The following is a 19,324-nucleotide window of genomic DNA, read 5'->3' on the forward strand; positions in this document are numbered from 1 at the left end:
CTCTCTTTCTCTTGCTCCCCCAGCTATCCCCGGCGCCAGTCCCTGCCGTTAGGTGGGAGGGCAAACCGCTGCTTTGCAAACCCTCTGTGGAGGGGGAAGATAATCCCAGCCAGGCAGCAGCTAAATAAAATGAAGGAGTGACTGGGATTGTGTGGGACAGGGAAAACGGTTGTGGTAGGAGAGAAGCCTCAACACAGAGCCCCCGCCTGGTCCATCCCCTGTCTCTGGTGGAGGCAGGCAGGCTGGCTGGGGTGGCCAGGGCAAACCGCTGCTTTGCAAACCCTCTGTGGAGGGGGAAGATAATCCCAGCCAGGCAGCAGCTAAATAAAATGAAGGAGTGACTGGGATTGTGTGGGACAGGGAAAACGGTTGTGGTAGGAGAGAAGCCTCAACACAGAGCCCCCGCCTGGTCCATCCCCTGTCTCTGGTGGAGGCAGGCAGGCTGGCTGGGGTGGCCAGAGACGGCCACTTCCCTTTCGAGGAAACTTAGGAAACTCTGACTTACCCAGAAATCCCCACTGACAAGGATTTCTGCCTGGGCTGTTTGCTCTCTCCTTTGCTCTCTAAGTTGCTTGATGCGGTAGAATAAATCCTTTAAGGTCTCTCTGTCTCGTTTCTCTCTCTGTGTAATGGGGATAATAATTTTTACTCATCTCCATAAAGCAGTTTGAGGCCTGTGGATGGAAGGGTTATGTAAAAGCTGGAAATGACGATTGTCAGTCTCTCTTCTTTTGAGTCTAGAAACACCTCATAAACCCGCTTCCTAAGGCGCAGGAGGATCCTGGGCACCCAGGGTAGGAGCTGCAGTTATGAGGAGCTGAATATTGGATTAGGATATGAAAAAGGATGTTGAATGCCTGGTTGGAAACTTTTTCAGTATTAAATTTCTTTCGTCTTCTTCAAAAATTGGATTTATGATTCGAATTCAGAGTGAGTTAACGAGATAAATATTATGGAAGATTTGATTATATGGACCTACTGTCAGTCATCGATCAACATACTCGGTTTTGTCCCTGTTAAGTAGGACTAGAACAACTCAGATCCAAATCACCGACTGTAAAATGTTCTTCAACCATATGGTTTAAGTACGCATTAGATGGTGCTGTCTTTTTTCTTTTTTTTTAATGACTGTATTGCTGCTGGGTTGAACAGTAGTTTCAATCTCTAGTAGATTTGTAAGTATTCTCTTTCTTTCAAATGTTAAACTAATCTTAGGAATTCTCTGAAGGGCTGATGCTCTGCTGGCGCTGCCACAGAACATGGAGGGCTGGGGAAGTGGCACAAAATTCTGAGAATTAGCTCTGTCTCCTCCTTACAAGGGAAGAAATATCTGATACATGCAGAAAAGCTGCGCGTTTTATTCTGTATATTGGCAGAAATGGCTTTTGCCTTTTGATCAATTTAAAAGCAAAATCAGGCAGGCAAACGTCCACGTAAGAATTACAGGCAACTTGTTAACATCATCATTATCTGGTAAACATAAATGTAATCACTGTGTTCCGTATCCTGCAACACGCTGCCTTTGTTCTTGATTGCATTAGCATTCAAATAGAGGGGGGTTCTCAAAGCAAGGATGAGTAGCATGGCTCCTGCCAGCAAAGCGGTATCCCTGTTGTGTCAATAATTTCCCCAAATTTATTTAAACCCAAAAACACAGATTTCCTGTCCCATCTCATGGGGTTAAATCGTTACTGTATTTGCATTTATCTCTGAGAGAAATATGGTTCTTAGATTAATATTTTTAGGTCTTGTGATTAATTAGCCAGCCAAGGCACACCAAGTGGTGTTACTAGAGCAAACACAGACCGTGGGAATGAAAAGGCAGGGTGGATTGGAAGAGCTATGTTTGATAAGTCTTCCCTAATCACTGGAGAGAGAGTGGATTGGTGTGCTAGAGCATGCAGAATTAGTTTCATGACGATGATGCAGCTACCTGAACTCCTCAGCCGTTGCCCCTAGCCCACAGCAGCCTGGTGCAAAGGGACGTGGATTCCTACTGGGATTCTTAGCCTTGTGTCTGTGAAGGGGATTCGATGTGTGAAGTGGTCAAGTAAGGAGCCACCCATAATTCTCCCATGAAGGTTGTTTCATGGGGAGAGCCGTCCTTTCTTTCATAGGAGTACCCAGAGATGTAGGTGATGATTGGCATTGCTTCTTGGCCAGCTGCAGTTATCTGGGTGATGATTTGGGGGTATTTTGCAGGTCATGACTGGATGGTGATATGGGAAGGTGTTTTCATTGCAAGACTCCTCTTAAAGGTTTTTAGGTCATAAAGACTGAGTTTCTTCTTCCTCCTTCTGGTTACTCTTTCGTTGTTCTGCTGTTTCTGTTGCTCTATGACTTTTTGAGGGATTCAGGTTTTTTAGATAATTGTGTAGTAAGTTCGTTTCTGTCTGCTGGAAAGCTGTGCTGTCTCCCCTTGGGATGTTATTAGAACAGGCAGCTTTGAGATGTGGAGAGCCTGTCTGAGCTGCAGTCATTGGTTTTGAAGGGTCAGCTACACACATCTTTGTCTCGTTTACACCTGTGTTCTCATGCCCGTACTGCAGAAAGTCCTTGCCAAAGGAGGAGAACAGGGGAAGGAGAACTGGATCCTATCTTAAGAGCTGGGAGAGCCAAAATCCATTGTCACAGATGAGATCAACCTTTTGTATCTTGATGGCGAGTGTATCTGCTGGGAGGGGTTTTTTTAGCATGCATTTGGACCATAGCTTTGGCATAGGGCAGACTGCGTTCTCACTTAGGTGGAATTAATTTTACTCACTCAATTTGATCTGCAAGTTAAGCCTCTAAGCTGGTTGTCATTGACGATGGAGTAGTAACTTCAGAGAGTGAGTTGATCCATGTCTTACAAAACAGCAGGTTGGAAGGAGATTTCTCTGGCCACACAGGGAACTGCACAACTGTCATGGGCTAAAACTGCATTATTAGATGAAACGAGTCCCATCGTGTGTGCTCCAGTAGGTGGCTGAGGACCGGTCTTGGGAGGGTAGTGACACCTGAACACTGCCCTGCAATAGCCAAGAGACATCCCATCTTGGGAGTCACAGCCGTCTTCATTCAGCACGGCTAGCCCTCACCGTTCCCAGTCCCTCCGGACATCCAGATGCATCCTCCATTACCTCTGTATCTGCTACGTATTGATGATAGGGTCAAAGCCATGCATACAAGCAATGATAAACTAATTATGATACTTGCATCCTCTGGGAGTCCCCCTTAGTAACTGAGCATAATAAAAGAAGGCAGAGTAGCGAGGGCACCGTACAGGAGAGGAGCCTGATGGACAGAGCCCTGCAACTTCCTTCATTTTCACTCTATATTCCAAACAACTCCCTTGCTCAATTTGCTACCCACGCACCAAAGCATTGTCCCATTTTATCTGGTTCCCCTGATACTTACATTGCTTATCTTATGAAGATCTGTGTTAACATTTATCAAAACAAATGGCAAGCCTGGGACCTTTTAAGTAGTTTTTTTAGTTAATAAAACCAATCTTCTACTTCTGTTATGTTAAAAGTACATTATCTTTTTATTACAAACTCTCTACAGCTCTGTCTGTTTTCCTTCTTGGCAATTTCATGACTGCTCCAGTTGATTGCTGTATGGAGAATTACAAAATCATTAAGGGTGGGGTTTTACCAGCTGAATTGACTTACAGTACAAGCCATTTCTCAAAATAACCACAACAGTGCAATACTGATGTGTAATTTACGTCACAGTATGTTTTTATGAAATAGTTTGTGGTTTATTCATTTAGATTTAGAACTGAATATCTCTTCTCTTGCTTTTTAATCAAGCTTTCTTCTTCTTTTTTTTTTTTTTTTTTTAGTTTTTAATATTTTCCACTCCTAGGATTGGCTTGCCTCCAATTTACCAGCTACAGTGAGGAGGAAAAAAAAGGGGTTTTTTTCTTTTTTTTCTTTTGCCTGCAGTTTAACTGCAAGTGTGTTTTCCTCTTTGATGTATACCTTTGTGTTAACTGCCTCGGAAGAGATGGTAGATTTGTGGTAGAATATATTGCACAAAGGTAGAGCAGAGAATTGATAAAAGAGATGCAAAAGTTTGGAATTTCAAACCATAGCAAGCAAGTGATGCTATTTAGACTCCTGCTCTAGTACATTTCCTTTTTAAAAATTACTTTCTGTATAATGTCTTGTAATTAGAACAGGAAATCATTGAGTAACTGTAAGAAGAATAAGAGCACTTAAACTGAAAATTACCTTCCGAGAAATTGTATTCACAATTTTTTTTTCCTTTAAATTTTTTTTTTTCTTCCCTTCACATTACCATGTTGGTAATGATAGTAACAGATGTACGTACCCTTATCTGTATCATTGTTCTGCTTATGTTTTCTGGGGGAAAAAAAATCTTTTTCAGTAATACAAAAAATGAATGGACAGAAAATGGGAAATGCATAATTACAAAAAATATTCTGTGTCACAACAGAGTAGCAATTAAATTGAAACTTCAATATAATTATCAATAACAGTCGAGCCTGGAAAGGTGCCAGGCGCGTAAAGTTGGTGCTCAGCCTTTATGTGGTTGCTAGGAGCACAGCGAAAAGTATAAAGCTTAGAGAAAGGAATGTCTAATGTAATAAAGTAACAGAAGGTAGCATAAATCATTGTGAGAGCAGTTCATATTGACATTATTTTACTTAAATTGGGTCGAAACTAGACATTTAGTCTTACAAGAGGCACAAATTCATATTTCTTCCTCAGAAATAACTCTGTGCTTTCTGGGAAGAAGTGGAGTGTGCTTTCCTAGCACCAGCCTCGTACATATTTGGAATCTTTTAAGCAAAAATCTTTAAATGTTTGTTTCTGTTGGCATCCAAATGCATTTGCACTAATACGATTAAAAGAACTAAAGGGCAAAATACTTGGCAGCTTTTGCAGTTGAGGTAATTAGGTACAGGAAGGAACATGCATAGTTTTTCCATCAAGCTCTATAAAATCCTGGTGTGAAGGTCTTTTTAAAGAAAAAAATGCTTACTGATGTTGAGAGTAGATTATGGCGGTTAGCAATAACATTATAGGCTGATGTTTCCGAAACAAGCAAACAAAAAGCAAGTTACAGTTTTGTATTTCTCTGCTCTCTCTGTAAATAGTTCTGGCTCTAGATGGATTTGTTAGGAATTCGTGCTTTTAGCAGGCTTTATTTTTTTTTTTCTTTTGGGGCTTTTAATTGTCTTGCGTTACATATTAAAAATGGTTGTGCTGATTTGAAAAGTCAGTTCTTGCATAGATTCATTGTGTTTGGCATTTCATGCATCTCTTACTTACAAAGACAACTTGAAGAACATGTAATCCAACATAAATGCCAGGCTGTGCCAAATCCCAGCTCTCTTTACCCCTCACAAAGGGAACTGTTGGATTACATCTATGCATATATAGGCAGCACTCGGAAGGCAGGGGTGGAACCTTGCCTCCTAATTACAGTTTCTCTGTTTTCAGCCCTGAAATATATAAATAAATGAAAAACTGACATTGGAGGGGGTTACTAAAACGCACGATTATGATATAAGCATGGGATTAGAGTAATTTCAGTTGAGCCTTACAACGTGCTGTAGGTATTATCTTCTACCATGTTTTCTCTGTTGAAGATAAAATGAGATTCAGAAATACAGCATCTCAGTTTTCTAAGATCTCAGTTAAATGTTTTAAGAAGTTACGTTGTTTTTCTTTATTTTAATGGAATGTGATCCATGTTTTGATCTCTCCTCCTCCTAAGAGTAAACTCTTTCTAATCATATTTATCAAAAATATTCAGCAATATACACTAAGCCCACCATTAAATGGCGCATGTTAGATTTTGCTAGAAGAAAAATAGTTCTTCTTAGGGCTTGCATTTTGTTAGGGATTGGTCTACTTTGATTTCTCTTTTCTCATGTGGGCGTGGTTGAGAAAAAAAGTCTTTGTTCCAGGAACACTCTGTTTGTCTTTCACTAAGCAAATCTTCAGTTTATTCAGCCTTTGTTCATTCTTAGATTTATCTATTGAACCTGGAGTGAATAAAGAAAGGAAACAAATGCATCATAAAGTACTCATTAGAGTTGCACAAGCATGTGTAAAAGTGATCCTGTAAAAAATTACTTGATTTTGATTTATGCCAGGGGTTTGAGTTAAGTCGTCAGTTGTCAGGGGTAGAAAGTTCGTGTAATTCTGCACAGGGACTTAGAGCACATTTGTCTAGAAACTAATGGTTTACTACAAAGGCACATGGGACATACATTTATATACACCCTGTTTAAAAAGCTGACCACATCCTGGCATAAGAAAAGTGCTGTCAGATCAACAGATTCAGCTCACCACTATCTACACAAAGGTATAAAGTAGTAATAACTGTCAGGCAGGCGTATATGAAACTCTCGAAGGAGCTAAAGGATGGATCATGTGCTTGTTAATTCCTAGAACAGTTTTCCTGATCTGATTTTTAGAGTTTCCTAATAAAGAAGAGAGAGCCTTATTCCCAGGAGCAATTGGCTCAATCGTGCTGTTGTGTAGGCTTATGGGATACTTACTTGTTGAAAACAAAAAAAAGCATGACCACATCCTGATTGACCAAAAGAGGTTTTAGGGCCATAAATTTTATTTTCTTAGGAAAGTAATGCAAATGCTGTTTACCAAAATGTATTACTCTTACTTTTTTACACAAATTGTACGTCAGGGTAGTGGGGAATGTTCTGAGTTTTTAAAAGTGATGGCTTTCAGGAGCTGTGCTTGTAAAAACAGTACTTCTCAAGTCCATCTGCCGTGTTGATTTTTTCTGCAGCATTGCATTCGTCTGCAGTGATGACATTCTAGGTGATATATCTGCTTCCAGAGACGACTTAAAATTTAGCCTTTTACGTGTGAATATTTCCATTGCCTCATGCGAATTAAGTTGAGTTGTGCCATCGTATTTAGTTGGGGAGAACTGATCTGACATTTCTTTCAATATCTGAAGTGATTTTTACTTTAAGGGTAAGAAAGATGATTTCAGTATTGGTAATGGGATTAAATAGTAGACCTTTTGTCTCTGACAGAAGAAATAGTGGAGTTATTCAGTAATCAGAGTACAGCAGAAAACTTAAACTACATTCTCTTGCTTTGTCTTCATTGGCATGCATGGAAAGCCATGTTCAGTTACCCCACCTGAGGAGATAAATGAGCATAAAAAGAAGTGCTGTTACATACTGGCTGCATACCTGCAAATGAATAATTTCTCATGTTTTCATCTCTGGTTGGGTTTTTTTGCTGTTAGGTTTCCTGCTGGTTATCATATGATGAAACCTGATTGTGATATTTCAAAATCTGCCACCTTTATGCCTAATATAATCTAAAATCTGGGGGAATGGGAAGGTCTGAGCGCTAGATTGCTTTGTATTTTGAGCCCACATTTCGACAGTACGAGCTGTTTGGAAATTCATTTGCTCGTTGTGCTCTGTAGGTGTTTTATTGAGTCCTGCTGCATTTGCAGTTAATGTGAGGAAAGTTATTTCCAGCTGTTGAGGTAGCTTAGCATCAATGACCAGGTCAGATCAGCCCACCTCCCTGGCCCAGGGGCCCTTTGGTAGTTGCCAGTATCAGATACTTCAAAGGAGAATTAATAGCTGTATGCTCTGGGGCTTGTATATTATTATTTTTGAAAGACGTTAGCTGGTGTAAACATGAGTTCAGTAAGGCTATGTAGGGAGCTGAGTAAAAATGACAGATAATATTTCTATCAAAGCAGCCAAGTTGGCAAAGTATGGAGAGCACTTTGAGTCAGGCCGTTGGCCAGCTTCTGAAGAGCGGTGTTTTCTTACTCATCCAGGTAGAGTTCTTGTGGGTAGGCATGGCAGAACTGAACAGAAAGCCAGAAAAGAAGCTGTTTCAATAAACTTTTTCTAAATTTCCATTTTTAACTTTTCTTTCAAAAACCACTGTGCTATAAAAGATAGGTCTTGAGAAAAGACTGAACCGGTGGGCCATGGGTTTTCTGAGATGCTTGAGTTACAGCCCTTGTTTTGTATTTTTCTGACATACAGTATTTTTTTTTTCGTATTTTCCAGGTGAGGATGATGAAGATTCAAACCTGCTAATTCTCAGCTACCCACAGTACTGTCGATACCGTTCCATGTTAAAGCGCATTCAGGACAAGCCTTCTTCAATACTAACAGACCAATTTGTTTTAGCCCTGGGAGGCATTGCAGTAACAAGCAAGAACCCCCAAATCTTCTACTGTCGGGATACATTTGATCATCCTACTCTAATAGAAAATGAAAGTATATGTGATGAATTTGGTAAGTCACGTTACACCTATTTCCTTTTTCTTACAAGTAAAGACATTTTTCATCTTTTTAAGTGTCCAATGATTTCCAAGGGGAAGATGTGATTCCTTTGAAGTGAACCAATGCTATTTATGTTTGAAATGTTAAGTACCAAACGTGCTCTTTCCTCTGTGAGACTGAAGGCTTCTAGCCACTAGCGATCTCAGTATTGCAACTTAAGTTTATCATGATCAACGGTAACGTTACATGGGTAGAGTGTGTAGCACAGTTACTTGGTATGAGTGAAAGGATCCCTTCTCTGGATTTGAAATTTATCTACCTTAACCATTCACCTATAGCCTGTGTCTTTCCAGAAGGTTTACAAAGCGTGTTGGTTTTTTTTAAAGTCATTGTTGGTGCAATGTGCTAACAAACGCAAAATAGGAGAGACTCCCTGCGCGTCCCATTGCTGTTGCAGAGCACTCATCAACCGTGCGTATGCTCCCAGGGCCCTGAACAAATGTCAGCTATAGCTGGTGTGTTTCTGGCCTTCCTGGAATGTGGGCTTTTTCAGCGGGGGCTTTGCCAGTGCTAGGAGCTTGATTTTACAAGTGCAGAGGCACTTCTGGGAGGTGACCTCTTAATTCAAAGGGTGTAGAGAATACTCTGCAGCTCCAGAGGAGTATGCAGCCCCTTACAGCTGGGAGAGAGGGCTGCAAGATTTGACTCCTGATAGCTGCCAGGTGATTTCACACCTTTTTGTTTTTTTGTGTCAGATCAACCCAAGGGCAGCGGATGTGCTGCTGAATGTGTGGTAGAATGTATGTTTTGTACACACCCAGGGTAACTCCAGTAATGGGTCCAGTGTAATTTCTTCAGCAGTGTACCTATGCTGTGAGAATTAAGTTTTATTACCCGTATCACCAGATGGATGAGTGCTGCAGCTAATGCTAGCAAAGTCTGTTTGCATAGCGGTGGGTACACCTTTGCTGTGCGAGATCCCTTCATCTCTGCAAGGAAGCTCTTGTGGTCTCTTAGAGAGAGAATTTCTGATTATGCATTTAGCTATAATAATGGGAGTGAGAAGGAAGGGATTGAATGATGCCTGTGATGGGAGAATCATATCCCCCTTTTTCCTAACTCTAGCACGCTGGCTTTGAGCTTGGCACCCAGTCCAGGTCTTGTTGTGTTGGCAGAGAAACGCCAACCCAGCCAGTGGCATTGGGGCATTTTGTGAGGTAGTGCAGGACTGCTCCTCTGTTGCTGCACCGATCAGCTCCCGACAGGCAGGAGAGATCCTTCCGCACGCGGTGTCATCACTGGAGCCCATTACTGCTGTGAATAGTTTTAATTTTGTGATGTCAAGCTTTTTCAGGATCGGGCCCAAACTGTCGAGTCCGCTCACACTCACACAAAACATTACAGGCTTTGAATGAACTATGAATAAAAGTGTTGGTTGCTCTTAGGGGGTGGGGGTGGTGAAAAAATGAATGAAATGCCCTGGAAGTTTGGTCCAATAACACAATAGTATCATGTTGATTTTTATTTACTCTGAGCTCCAGCTCAGAATATAAAGTTCAGTTTTAATTGACTATCCTTCTTATATGGGAAAGGTTATTTTAGGCTTGAAGGCGTTTGATGAGCGTACCATCTGCTTTCTGTGGAGTATTTTATTCAGGGTCATTCCTTGATTACAGGTTTGTTGAAATAGTTGGATCCATAATGTAAGTGTATCATGGAATATTAGTAATAGATGAATCAGAGAGATGTGGAGTGATGCAGAATCTACGCTTAGTGAACCACAGCAAGTGCTTTGTTCAGTCTCTGAAAGCTAACTATGCCATTCTCTTGACCTTTGCGAGGCAATTATCTCATTATCAAACCAGAGCCACAGAAATCCTAGCCATAGAAATTAATAATGTGTATTTAAAATTTAGTTTGGTTTAAGAAGCAGATTTTTTTAAATGCCTATAAAAACAAAAAAATACTGCTCTTTAAAAGTATTTCTTATGAAAATAATGATGTGGTAAAATTTGCAAACCCTGCTGTGTTAGGAAGAAAAAACTGGCCAATGTATGGTTCCGTTTCTGTATTGCAAAATGTATGGTGTCAATTATGTTACCTTTGTTGAAGGCAACAGGCAAAGTGCTATTTTATCCTTTTCTTTGCTGGCAGGACAATAAAATGTACAACACTTCGTTATACAAACAGTTTACATTGATATCATGTAGATTGATGTCACATGTGGAAAGTGATGACTGCTAAAGCTAAACAGAGGCAGGGTGGTACAGTAGATAAATGGATTACTCTAAGGCACTGGTATTTATCAGTCAAATCTGAGGGGAGACCAGATTACAGAAATGTGACTAAAATTCTTAAAAGGTGTCTATAAGGAGATCCAGACACATTTAATTTGAAGGGCTTGGCTATTTCTTACCTTGCAAATGAAAGAAGTGTGCAGAAGGAACAAGATAGGAACATGTGTATTTCCCCATCACCTGAAATTCTCCAAACTCTAAAGCGAGTACAAAATTTGGGAAATACGGTCTACTAATGTCTTTATGTGAGAAGTACTGGCTTCTGATACGGATGGCAGGTCTTCAGAAACGTTGCTGTTGGGGACGGTGTTACACGTTCTCTGAGCGTTGGAGTACTGTGCGACAGATACAGCGTGTCACAAGTGAGACAGCAGAAACACCTTTACAAAGAGCCCCATTGACCACAGCGTGTAAGCTGTTGTCCTTGTTAGGCAGTTTTAATAGAGAAAAATGGTTTTTTCCAAGAAGTATTCTCTCTACTTTTATTACACATTTTTAACAAAAACATTTTGTTCAGCTCTGACTTCTTCTCATCCTCCCCATTTTGTTCCCCATTCTGTGGGGGTTAACAAAAAATAAATAAAGCAGGAAATGAGGAAGAAAAATTAAGTTTTGTTGACAATAACTAATTTTTTTTTGTGTAGGATTTTTTTTCTTTTTTAAGTAGAAAAGGCATGTAGATGCTGTCTGCCAGCTCCTGCAGATGTGACTGGAAGAGGTGCTTTGATGCTTCAGGCAGTCCCGTGTGGATGGCCTCTGTATTTCCATAGAGCTTCTGTAAGGGTTAGGCTGCGGTAAGCTTCCCCTCCGGCTTCAGCGTGGGCTACCACAGCTGGTACCTGCTGCCGATGCTGCGGCTACCTGTGTCTGCGTCCGTCCTGCCTGTGCACTGCTGTATGGCACGTGCCCAAGTGGTTTGGGCAGGAATATTCAGGACCGATTCTCTCGCAAAGTCCTTTTCTGTTTCTCCTCTAACTTCGTTCAGTGTGCCACAACGTCCCACTGAGGAGGCCCTGGAGAAGCAGGCTGCCGGGAAATCGGCTCGGCAGCTGGAAGTCTCAAACATTTGCATCTATTTCTTTGCAGCCTGCCAGGGAAGGACTTGATCTCCATTTACAGAGTAAAGACTGCTGTGAGTGGGAAGCCTCCTGCTCCCATTTTTGTTGATATAACTACTGATTAGTTAATCTAACTGCCTTGGAGGGTTCCCCTCCAGAATGCAAACAGGCTCAAAAGCTTGCTTCTGTTCAGAAAGCAGAAGACATAAGCCGTGCTCGGATGTCTTGATAGCCAAAGTTCATGGATATGACCACAGTCAGACTGTGTACCTCTTCTCCTCCTGAAGTAAGAGCAATTAGAGGTCCTCACCAGCACAAAACAGTCCAGGTGGATAATGAAATGCTGGTGTTGCTCGCTAGGAACAAGAAATCTGAGATTTTGAGCCTGCACAGGAGGCTGGAATGGAGTTGTCCACAGTCAAACTGAAGCACAAAGGCTTGAGCCCTGCCTGACGCTGCTGCCAGCCCGTGTAGGCTTGCAGGTGGCACTGAGCTAGGTCTACGGGGAGACCTCGGGCTGGACCCGGGCAGCGGTGGCAGTGGAGTCCCTGCCATGGCCCCGTGGGCTGTGGCTGCCTGCCCAAGGGAGGGACCGGTTGGACGCAGCAGGGTGAGCAAATGGGATGAGTTCTCTTCATGGCCTCGTTTTATTTCTCTGTGCAGACTAGAGTTCACCTACGCATTCCTTTATCTAACTGCTCCTATTAATTGGCGTGTGGAAAAAAAACAAAACCCTATTTCCTCATTCCCCTGCTCCCTTAAAATAAAAGTAATATGTACCAGCTGAACAATTCATTTCTCTTCAACTCAAGATCATTGGTAAAGACATTTTTCAAAATCCTTTTCATTTATCAGCCTCTGGGGTTACTGTTATTGAATAACTTTTGTAAATGCATATAATTTACTGGCATTTGCTATGTGGTCATATATGCTGCAAGAGAGAAGGAATGAAAAAAATAGGGGTCCTAATAGTTTCCATTATAGACCAAAGAGATCTAGTTGGAGGCAAAGCTGCCTGTGCAGTGCCCAGAAGATAGATTTGAGGGTCACTGGGCAGAAATCAGTGCGCAGTTGTTGCTAGAGCAGCACGTCCTCTGCATTTTCTTGTCCGAAGAAGGTGACTTTGCCTTCTACCAGACTTGTGCCTGCTCCACCGCATGGAGTGACTTCCAGGGTGCGTGGATGAGCTTGGATCCTTTCGCGACCCAGTTGTGGGCTGTATTGTCAAATGCATGTGAGCCCCTACAGCAAGGTAGCATACAGATGTGTCTATCAGCATGACCTCCACCTTCTCCGGGCTTCGGGACTTGCAGGACAGCAGGAACAGACGCACAGCTTAGAAGCAGTAGGGTCAGGTGCTTGGGTGATGGTGGATTTCTACAGCTCTGTCAGCTTTGCCAGGTGAAAATCTCACACAGAAAGATTTGTCATGGTGCTTTCCTGGATAAATATTATAAATCCTGTCTGCTAAAGATGAACCAGAAGGCTCGCTTTCATTTCGTGAGCATGGGGTTGCTTTTTCTATAAACAGGAGTGCGAGAGAAAACTGAATACCTTATTTCTTCTCGATTTTTAAAATCTATTTGGTAAATTTTAAATCATTCTGGATTATTTTTATAGCATGCTGGGTCCAATATGCTATTAAACAAGCTGTTTGGTCCCTGGGGTAGTGTAAACACTTGCTCACCCCCAAAAGAAGGTTAAAAGTTTTATTTTTGCATGTAAAGGCCAATTTTTTGTAAAACATTTCATACCAAAAAGTGAGAGAACTATATCCTGCTGTGGTATTAATATAATTTTTTTCTCTGAAAAATGAAACTTCTTCATTTTACCATGACGAGCAATACAGAGGAGAAACTGCTTATTGAAAAAAATGATGTGTAAAGGGCACTGAAGTCCCCACTTCCCTTCTCTCCCCTTCCCCCCCCCAAAATTTAACGATACAGTACTTGCGTTGGGAAAAATCATCTACATTAAAAACAAAACAAAAACCAAAACCTACAACAACTCTGATCTCCCTGTAAAACAATACAGAAAGCAGATTCTCTCACTTCCAGGGCTGACAGGGAGTGGTTAGGAGTGAGGGATGACTTACCCATCCTCCTAGCCGCCAGGGTTTCTGAGCCAACAATTTCAGAAGGACTTACCTTCCTTCTTGTCATTGACCAGGGAAGCCATGGCAGGACAGCGCTATGAAGAAGGGACTTTTTAGGAATAGGTCATGTGCCAGAAAAAATGTGTAGGATGAAAGCTGATGACTTCAGGGTATAGAGCGGTACCATTCTCCCAGTATAGCTGAAATTTGGTTTTTGCTTTCGTTACACAGAATTTTGTGACTCTCAGATAAAATCAGTTGTTTAGGGGAAAAACATAACAAAACAAAACCTTGGTTTTGGTTCCTTATTCCCAAAACCAGGGAATAAGACTTAAAAAAAAAAAGAAGAAAGAATGTTTCCAGTCTAAATGAAATACAGTTTTCCTGTTGGTGACTTACTTTATTTGTGTGAGTCAAAGTTGGCTTTTCTTTTTAAACCAGCTCCAGTACAAAAATTGTACTTAGGCCTGAAAGGGTGTTTTTTTGATGTTTTTCAGCTGACGTAAGGTATCAGCATTGTTGCTATTGACTATTTTGGCTACCTGCAGGTTAATTTATATCAGTGAAATTCAGCAAACCCTGAAGCTTCCAGATAGATGCTTCAGGCTTCTTTGTTTTAACACAAATGTGATGTTAGAGTGGAATTGGTGTTAGTGCTCCTCTTTGAAGATTAGAATGTTTAAGCATTTAGAAATGCGATAGGAAGAGTATGGAGGCTTTTTATTAGCGTGGATACTGGGACCTCCTTAGATGGAGCTTAATGGTGGCATCTCCAACAGTCTGAAAAATATGCAAATCTTTTCCAAGGTCCTGGACAGGGTGGCTTAGCTAAATATTTCAAATTTTAACTCTCTCAAAACAAAAACAGGACGTAGCTGGAGGGGAAGTAATGATTAATGCATAATAGTGCTATATACAATATAGATAAATGTACATTTCCTCTTCCATCCCACCCCACCTCTGCAAACATAAGCTTTTAGCTTGAAAAAGCAAATCTGGAAATGTTCTGGATTCTGGTCAGACCTCTTTCTTATTTTGTTAATTCAACTGTAGAGTAAGATATTAATGATCCCCAGATGTTGTTTATAATGATTGATTTTTTGGTTGTGAAAAAATACTTGCAGTTTTTTTAAACAATTGATATTTTCTAGTGTGCTCTGCAGCATTTGAATAAAATGTCTGAAGGCAGAGCTGTTTATGTGCCCAACATAATTGCTTCTGTTAAGTGATTTCTTCATTCTTAACATTTTTAGCTCTAATTGCTTTTTCCCCATACATCTAAAAATAAATATTTGCAAGTTTTGCATTCTGTCAGTCATTGAAATGCATAAAATATTTGTATACTCAAAGCAAAAAGGCACTGATAAGGGGTCACATTCTGTCCCACTTAGTGGCGTAAATCCAAAATAACTCGATCCACTTTAGTGGCTGGGGGGGGGGGAGCTGTTTATGTGCCCAACATAATTGCTTCTGTTAAGTGATTTCTTCATTCTTAACATTTTTAGCTCTAATTGCTTTTTCCCCATACATCTAAAAATAAATATTTGCAAGTTTTGCATTCTGTCAGTCATTGAAATGCATAAAATATTTGTATACTCAAAGCAAAAAGGCACTGATAAGGGGTCACATTCTGTCCCACTTAGTGGCGTAAATCCAAAATAACTCGATCCACTTTAGTGGCTGTTACTCAAGAGATTTTCACGTTAACCAGGGGCAGAATCTCACCCAATGCTAACAGCAAGCTGTTAAGTGAACATAAGTAATGTGTGGTAAAGTAAGATAAAATACCTTCCTGTCTGCAAGAACTTCAATAGAAACAAATACTGTTAGCTTCTACTTTTTTTTTTTTTGGTACATTTTCACTAGCAACCATAGCTGTAACCAGGATAAATATTAAGATAAATTATTTTTCACTTTATAATCAAAACTCCTTTTTGGAGAACATCTTCAGAATTGCTGATTTTATTCGGGTTGCATATTCCCGCTGCCCTCAGGAAGGCAGCAGATGCTGAGTGGAGGGGCAGGTGCTGCCTGAAAAGCTGCTTCTGCCCATTTCCTCCAGCCCCTTGGCATCACTTCTCAGCTGGGCTGGTGGTGGCCGTCTGTCCTGTACGGAGTAGTGGGGTAGCCGCCCAAGAAGCTCGCAGCAGCCAGCCGGTGCCACTGTGAGAGCACAGCTCCTGTGGCGAGGGTGCTTGGGAAATTGGTATGGCTCCTTACTTCTTCAGGTGCCCTTGGGTAGCAGTCTGGGAGAGAGAGGGGCTTATGCTGTGAGCGTGTGGTGCTGCATGCCCGTGGTGCTCCTGGGCTGCGCGTGGCAGTGACCCAGCTGCTCAAGGAAGCGTCAGGGCTGTGAACCGTGGGGTGGCCGGTACAGCCTCCCTGCTGCGACAGCCCAGGCTTTGGGGCTCTCATGGGATGGGAGGTGAGATATCCTCCCTCCTGCAAGCGCCCACAGCAGAGCCGAGAGCCTGGGTGTACCACTTCCAGTCTGGCGCTTTTAACTTCTTTTCCTTTTTAATTTTTAATTAAATAGTGAATACATGATGGTATTGTGGGGTTTACATATTTTCTTAGCCAGAGTTTGGCAGAGAATTAATGTGTAGTTTCAGCAAATGAAGGGTTAGCAAGTGAGCTGTTCTTCTGTGCCTGATAAATGTAACTTATCACATGGGGTTTGTCATCTATTACACATGCATCTGTTTTATTGGTGTCCGTTCACTAAGTGATGGTAGATATAAATGACTAATTTCTCCTATATAAAATTTCCACTCGATGGCTAGTTTTATGATTCAGCTATCAAAATCACTTTTTGTCATTATAGCGAACAGTAAGGCAAGCTGCATTCATCATGAGTGTGAGCCATGTCCATCATACATGTTTTCATTTCTGGAGCCATCTTTTTTTTATTTGCAATATGTCTTCATTACAGCATCCTTATTTGACTGTTCCCCTGGTTTCGGTGCCTCCTTTGGACCACTGGGCCTGCCCAGACTCTTAAGCTTTGTCTCAGGAGATCTTTCGGTCTACCAGCATCCCAAGGCTCGCGAGCAGCGTCCCCGAGGTGCCGGGGCTCATCAGTGGCCGGGAGCAGGGGAGACCTTTGCAGCCAGGGAAGGGCCCCCGTTCCTGCACCCGTACAATGGAAAAGAGAAGTGGTTTATGTCAGAATATGGTCACATTCTTCTGATTAAACCCACTCAAAAAAGACAACATTGTAATATTTTCCAATGACTGTTTATCATGAATTACATCAGCCTTAGTTTAAATTGCTATTATTTCTCCTTAATGCTTCTTGGTGCCTGCATAATTTACAGCATTGGCAGCTGCGGGACTATGAAATAACCTTTCACAACCACCATACAATAGTAAAGAACATGAAGTTTTTGTTGTTAATTATTATGGGACTCCTTTAACTTTTTTACAAAGTGACATAAAATATTGTTGAGGTATTTATGGTTAAAGCTACTTTTATATGGATCTATTTTGCTCCTGGCTAGTTCTTAACTAAAGCAGTCATTTGTGGTTATTATGCCTTGGGAGATATTATGTCAGAACTGGTTTAAGAGTATTATTATGTATCACATGTCATATATTACATGTCAGCACTTGAGGCTGTCTTTCAATAAAAACAAATGTAATTTTAGTTAATGGTCTTTTAGGTATAGGCCATTTGTAAACTTACCTGAGTTCATTTGAAGGTATACTAAAAAGCTTTGTTCTCCTGGAGTGCACTTGAGTAATTTCATTTCGGCTTCGGATGGAATTTCCAAAATATTTGTCATTATTTCAATCAGAGAGTGCTGCCTCTAAAAAGCAAATAGTTTCCCAATACCGAGGTTAATGTACACATTTTAAGGAGCTGTAACTGTTACTCATTACTTTGTTTACTTTTCCCCTCTTTGGAGCTCACGCTTCCCAGGTTCCCTACTGGTCAGGCTGATATTAGTATCCCAGGCAACTAAGCCACCTAATGATGATACTTCACTGTGCCGCTTAAATGAATAGCTTATACCTTCTAGATAATCCGTGGGTGAAGGGGGGTATAAATTAAAGGTTGCAGGCGAGTTTTAGGTTTCCTTGAAGTTTCATTTCAAATCTGGAAAACGCAAACTTACACAAAGCAAACTTTGAATTAATATGTCATTCCCCTTGGTTCCAAATACTGTGCATATTTTCCAGTACTTACTTATTTAAAGCAAGAAATGAAGCATATAGGGTGTGCCAGAAAGTTTACAAAGAATGAAAACACATAAATGACTCGTGAACTTTTTCTGATTTTTTTCTTAACATGTAATTAGTTAATTACTGCTAGGGTGGTGGGGGGGGGAAAGGCATGATTTCTCTCCCCCCACAATCTGTGTTCGAGCACCATAAAAATGATCAAAGCCTCCATTTGTCTCTAGTTACGTTTTACTCTGTGGGACTACTGGTTTTGGTGACTCTATTGTAGGGAACGGAAACCCTGCTGGGCAAAAAATCAGTCTCTATCCCCCTACAAATGCTCAGGCTGAAGATGTTAAGATGCAAATGTGAAATTAAAAAAGCAAAGAGCAGGGTGAGCATTTCGTGTGTTGCTAAGTTGGAATTTAATAAGAAGAACATAAAATGGAGCTAAACTTGTCTGGATGCCGCGAGATTTTTTAATATTAGGCAGCATGCTTGATTTCCCTGGAAATGAGTGAGCAATCTGAATTTAAGTGTTGTTTGGCAGGGGGAGGGGGTGTTTCGTTCTCTTTTTTAATCAAAGGCATTTCACAAGCCGATTGCAAGTGATTTCTTACGATTCATTATGTAAGAATGTAGCAAACTTTTCTGTTTAATGAATGAATATTAGGTATTTCAGGAGCAGATAAAAGATGGTAAAAGAGGGAGACAGAGCTGACGTCCTAGAGATTTTAATAAAGATTGAAGTTAGTAGTGAAAAGGTCAAAGTGCCATTTGTTGAGCCCCTGCTTCTGGCATGGTTTCAAAGCTTGCAGTGCTGACTGGGGGGCTGTGATGTGTGTTAATGAACAGTTGTGGCACTTAACTGAGATCATGGGTTGGTCACATGAATATATATTAAAGATATGAGTGAAGATTTCCCCCCCCCTTTTTGCTGCAGTTTGGCTGTTGGAAGGACTAAACAATTAAAAGAAATGTTTGAAATGTTTGAACACCACATTAAGTCCCCTAGTCTGTAAGGAAAATGAGCTATGAATAATAGAATACTGCTCTAGTTAAATATAGTTATTCAAAATTGTTTTTAGCTACAGATGTTATGCCATTTTAGAAACTTAGACTAAATAATGTCAGATCTTGTTTGCTTTTTTAGTATGTTATTCATTTATTGGGAAATTCAAAATTTAAAACAGCTGGGAAAGGGTTTGGTGTTCACTAAGTAATCTTTAAAATGTGTACATTTCAGACTTACTCTTACAGTGCTGTTTAGAAATGACTGAATTGTATATTATAGTTATAAAGTTCTGTAAACATGCTCTACCATGTAGATGACAGGGAAACATGAAATGGGAAAATTAGATAATTCTGGAGCCAAATTTTATGTATTACAGGCTTGATAAAACAGCAAATGGCTTTCTCAATTTAAATAATTTGTAACTTTCCAGGAACATGCATG

General features: G+C 40.8%; 1 protein-coding gene across 1 annotated transcript in view; it reads left to right on the top strand.

Annotated features, from left to right (window-relative positions):
• LOC109279813 (AT-rich interactive domain-containing protein 5B-like) overlaps positions 1–8,372 on the top strand; it is a 38,854-nt gene extending 30,482 nt beyond the window's left edge. The window contains exons 3-4 of the mRNA XM_019474912.1: positions 8,036–8,266; positions 8,329–8,372. Coding sequence (XP_019330457.1) covers positions 8,036–8,266; positions 8,329–8,372 — 275 coding nt within the window. The remainder of the gene's footprint in view (positions 1–8,035; positions 8,267–8,328) is intronic.
• Positions 8,373–19,324: the final 10,952 nt, after the last annotated feature.

The sequence above is a fragment of the Aptenodytes forsteri genome, unplaced genomic scaffold (assembly GCF_000699145.1).
Source record: "Aptenodytes forsteri isolate BGI_AS27 unplaced genomic scaffold, ASM69914v1 Scaffold349, whole genome shotgun sequence".
NCBI lineage: Eukaryota > Metazoa > Chordata > Aves > Sphenisciformes > Spheniscidae > Aptenodytes > Aptenodytes forsteri.